We start from the raw sequence: 4907 nt of genomic DNA, 5'->3' as shown, positions 1-4907 counted from the left end.
CAGGCAGTAGGCACTTGCTATAGCTAAGTTGAATTGCAGTCTGGGGCTCTATTGGCTATGTGACTACAGTCTTGATTCAGTAGCCCAGGTGTGTGCCCAGGAACGTCTCACAAGCTTTAAGCTATCCTTCCTCACCTCCACCGCACCTCCAAAGAAGTCTGGGTCTCTTGCACGCAGCTGCAATTGAGATGCCTTGAATAATTTCAGGTAGCACTCTATATATGTTTGAACCTAGGTTGCCATGATTCGAGCTTGAACATCTAGCACAAATGTAGGCATTGCATATAGAAGTCCAAATTCAGGTGAATTAGTCTGGAAAAGAATTGCAGTCTCACTTTTCATCTGTTTCTTAAGGATTTTTGCTTCAGAGCCTGCATTGCATGCAAAATAGTAGAGACACTTAGGGGGCATAACTTTGGTAGAATTCAATAGTAATTAAGTAGTAAAGGAAAGGGAGAATGACTGGTGTCCCAGTAATGGCAATGAAATCTCTAGGGAGATGGATATGTGTGTATGTATATCTCATATACCTTCTTTCAAGTGCAAACCCAAACCAAAACTAACATTCCTTTTATATTCTTTGAGTTTGCTCCCAGCATGCCCATGCTTACTCACTAGCTTACCTCAAAAGGAAGATACGGAGAAGATGATGAGAGCTCTGGGGGACTGTCAGCCACTGAAAGACCAAGTCATTTACATTTCCTTCCTTGGTCAGTAAGGAGTTGTACTTTCATTGCTCTTGTAATTCTCTTACACTTCATAGACCTTTTATTTTCCACCTGCCCTCTTCCTTCCTTTAGTTGGTGAAAAACACAATGTAAAAGTTGGTCATGACTTCTATTTTTCATAACATAATAATAAAACACAAGGAAGAGGGGGAAGAAAATGGACAGACTATTCTTTTTGTATTCTTTTGATTAAAAGCACTGACAGCAACTTCACCTGGGGAAAGTTGTATTTTACAGAACACCTGTCTAAACACCATATGTTTATAGGCTTTCTCCTTCTAAGTTTCTGTAGTTTTCTAAAATAGAAGCTTTGATTGCTTCAAACTGTTCCTGTATGACACTAATTCTAGGTGACACGGTGTGAATGTCATTAAAGGAAGGACAGAAAGATGCAAGAGTATAAAAACAATCCCCTTCCTTTCAGAGAAATGAAATGATTTATATCTCATAATTCAGTCCTTTGTGGAATTTTTGGTCTAAGTAGAAAAGACCTCCTTTTTGGAACATATGGGTGACTCAAACTGCAGTAGAAAGCACGTCTCAGTAATTTAGTTTCAATTGCTCATTTATATCAATAGAAAAATACTGTAAACAATGGATAAGTTTTTCTTTAGCAATGCACCAGAATAGCTGTAGTTGTCTGCATGAATATACAGTGGGATCTGTCTGATACATCTCATTTATGCTTTTATGATTTCACAAGGAACAATGCAAGTCTTATTAGATTCTTCTGCATTAACTTAATGGGGTAAAACATAATCCCAGCATCTTCCTTCTCCAACAAAATCTGATGTGTAAGGATAAAGTCACTCTGACTGCAGACTGCAATGGGGTAAGAATAAATTGAAGCTTATATCACCCTCCCAAATTTCCTGTCATATTTAACAAACTCCACTTGGACAAAAACAAGTGATGACATGGGCTAACAAGCTGATGGGAAAGAAATTGTACAGCTACAGATGACATCATGAGTGTCACTGTTCCCTGCAACTCAAATGTTTCATATGAAATCTTTTCCTATTATCTGTCTAACGATATTTATTCTACTTAACCACACAAATTCTATGATAAAATTCTCAACAATAAAACAAAGTATTTATCTTCTTCTAAAGGCAGTTGGCTTAAAAATGGAAGGAAAAAGTAAACTGGTGATATGTCTGGAAGATACTTGAAAACCAAGGAGGAGATAATTATTTTATTCTGTGTATACTGAGAATGGCATAAATAAATCAATGAATCAATTATGGTTTAAAAGACTAGAATTGCTGCTTCTAAACTCAGTGGCAAAAGTCCCCAAAGACATAAAAAATGGCTGTAGTGGTCCATTTATCTTCCATTTTGTTTTCAGCCACAGCTGAAAATGGATATGTTGGGAGTAAGTAAGAGCAGAGCAAGCAATTGTGGTGCTTCCATCCTATGCCTCTATTTAGCCTACTCAGTAATCCCTAATGCATCCTTCCTCTATTTATTTGTCCAGTTTCCCTTCAAACCAGTGAAATTGTCTTGCATCCATTGAGCTCCTATCTCAAGGGGTTTTACAGATCTACAACCTGTTGTGTGAAGAGCTAAGTACTCCCTTGTTCCTTTTGAACTGGGCTCTCACTCACTTGATTTAATTGACTCTGGTTCTTATACTGAAGACACAGTCAAAAACGGCTCCTTATGCTTTTGGTTAATGCCACTCATGATTTCATAGCCCTCTGTCATATATCCCCTTTAAATAACCTCTTTTCCCATTAGAAGAATTCCAGGCTACTAAGGGAATAGTCATGCTGTCATTTCTCATGAGACAGCTCTTCCATGTCTTTGATCACACTTTTTGCTTTCCTCGATTCCTTTCCTCTTCTAATACACATTTTGAATGAGGGGAACAGAAACTTCACGCTTCATCCGAGTGGTGGATTAACCATGGATTTGCCAATGGAACACTCCGAGTGCTATCATGGACTCATTCACAGCATCATAGAATCATAGAATATTTAGGGTTGGAAAGGACCTTAACATCATCTCGTTCCAACCCCCCTGCCGTGCCCAGGGACACCTCACACTAAACCATGTCACCCAAGGCTCTGTCCAACCTGGCATTGAACACCACCAGGGATGGAGCATTCACAACCTCCCTGGGCAACCTATTCCAGTGCCTCAACACCCTAACAGGAAAGAATTTCCTTCTTATATCCAATCTAAACTTCCCCTGTTTAAGTTTGAACCTGTTACCCCTTGTCCTGTCACTACAGTCCCTAATGAAGAGTCCCTCCCCAGCATCCCTATAGGCCCCCTTCAGATACTGGAAGGCTGCTATGAGGTCTCCACGCAGCCTTCTCTTCTCCAGGCTGAACAGCTCCAGATTTCTCAGCCTGTCTTCATACGGGAGGTCCTCCAGTCCCCTGATCATCCTCGTGGCCCTCCTCTGGACTTGTTCCAACAGTTCCATGTCCTTTTTATGTTGAGGACACCAGAACTGCACACAATACTCCAGGGGAGGTCTCACAAGAGCAGGGTAGAGGGGCAGGATCACCTCCTTTGACCTGCTGGTCACGCTCCTTTTGATGCAGCCCAGGATATGGTTGACTTGCTGGGCTGCGAGTGCACGCTGAAGCTGGCTTATGTTAAGTTTCTCATCAACCAACACCCCCAAGTGCTTCTCCACAGGGTTGCTCTGAATCTCTTCTCTGCCCAACCTGTAGCTGTGCCTTGGATTGCTCTGACACTGCTGTAGGACCTTGCACTTGTCATGGTTAAAATGTTTAAATTTAAGAGGTCTCAGATCTCTTCCAAGCCCGCTTTGCTCAAGCTCTGCTATAACTGACATATATTTAAATTCACTAGATGCGTGGTTGAAGGACTCCACTAGTTCATAGGTCTCAGAATAATCTGTTGCATAGAAAAGCTGCACCTGTTTCCCCAAGCACTGTGCTTCATGTACCACCAAGAACTTGGAGTCCATTTCTGCTGTCATTAGAACTATCTCTTTTTCCTTCTGTAGATCAGGGAAATGGTACAGGACCCACTGACTAGCGGCAGTTTCACCTTGGGTCTGAATGTTTATTTGGGAAGCGAAGTGCAATTCTGTTCCTGACCACTGCCCCACAAAGAACTTGTAGCCTTCTTTTCTCGGCAAAGCATATAGAAACGATGGACATTTCTGGGCTCTCTTCCATATTAAATCAAACTTCTCTGCAGGAATAACAGCATAAACCATGTCTTCTGCAGAAAAATACTGATTCCAAATCTGTTTTATCTCCTCCGCTGACTTTTCTTTCACCATCTCAACTCTCAGAATTGAATCAAGTGTCTTGTCCTTTGTGATTCCACCCTTAGATATCTTTGAGCCCAAGCCTTTTGCCTTTTCCTCCATGCATCTGATAAATTCTCCTTTATTGGAGTACCTCACAGGCTGCTTTTTCACTTCAGTTCTTTTTTCCATACAGGATTCAAACACATCTGGACTGGATCTCTGTAGCTCCTGGATCTTATGTCAGTACTTCATAGAGGCAGGAAGATATATTATAGATCACAATAGAATTATGGGGGCTACCCTCTGGTTTGAATTCATGGTGGTGGAGTGCTTGTTTTCTAATACAATTCTTGAGAGAAAATAAAGTAAATGAGCACTTTTACCTATTTCTTAGAAGAAAGAATATAATAACATTTATAGTAGGCCTGCTCCTGGAAAATAAAAGTTAATATCCTGGAAAGTTATTTTCAGTGTTTCTTAGATACAAAAATTAGTGCCAATTCCAGAATCTCTTATGACCATCACCATGGCATTGCGCTAAATGCTGTTCATCACAAAATCATTCGCCCTTCATCCAAAGCCAATTTTGAGCTTTTCTAGGTGATGCAGGTGTTAAGAGTGTACTCTGTAATCAGCCTTAGGGAAAGCAGCATCTACAAACAGTTGTTGCGAGACTAGCTAAAATGCTGAAGTCTTTCTCTGTGTTTGGAAGAGGAAATTGCTTCCAGTCAATTAAGGGCAATGTGGACCTTTTAGTGCAACTGCTGCATTAATGATTCTAAAAATTGGGTTTTATATCCAGTGTTGTTTAATGTCTTCTTCAAGGATATAGTGAGATCAAGTGTACCAACATCATGTTTGCAGATGACACCAAGCTGAGTGGTGTTTGACGCGCCTAAGGGATGGGATGCCATTCTATACGGAGCAGGCTCGAGAAGTGG

At 40.8% G+C, this 4907-nt stretch overlaps 1 protein-coding gene across 1 annotated transcript; it reads right to left on the bottom strand.

Moving 5' to 3' along the window:
- Positions 1-231: 231 nt before the first annotated feature.
- LOC130610135 (ATP synthase mitochondrial F1 complex assembly factor 1-like) lies at positions 232-4210 on the bottom strand. The gene is made up of 2 exons (XM_057429773.1): positions 3438-4210; positions 232-371 (listed from the first exon to the last, which is right to left on the bottom strand). Exons 1-2 carry the CDS (start codon positions 4153-4155, stop codon positions 232-234), a joined length of 858 nt encoding a protein of 285 aa, XP_057285756.1. The 5' UTR covers positions 4156-4210.
- Between the last annotated feature and the right edge of the window lie 697 nt (positions 4211-4907).

Source organism: Pezoporus wallicus, unplaced genomic scaffold (assembly GCF_028554395.1).
Source record: "Pezoporus wallicus isolate ANWC-B61680 ecotype Strahan unplaced genomic scaffold, APGP_CSIRO_Pwel_v1 contig_7545, whole genome shotgun sequence".
Classification (NCBI taxonomy): domain Eukaryota; kingdom Metazoa; phylum Chordata; class Aves; order Psittaciformes; family Psittacidae; genus Pezoporus; species Pezoporus wallicus.
This window is presented reverse-complemented; position numbering and strand designations above follow the sequence as displayed.

Coding starts and splice junctions, on each gene's coding strand:
- LOC130610135 (XM_057429773.1), bottom strand. CDS start 4,155: ATGGAAAAAAGAACTGAAGTGAAAAAGCAGCCTGTGAGGTACTCCAAT. Junction 372..3,437: donor GTGCAAGGTCCTACAGCAGT/GTCAGAGCAATC, acceptor CATGCAATGCAG/GCTCTGAAGCAAAAATCCTT.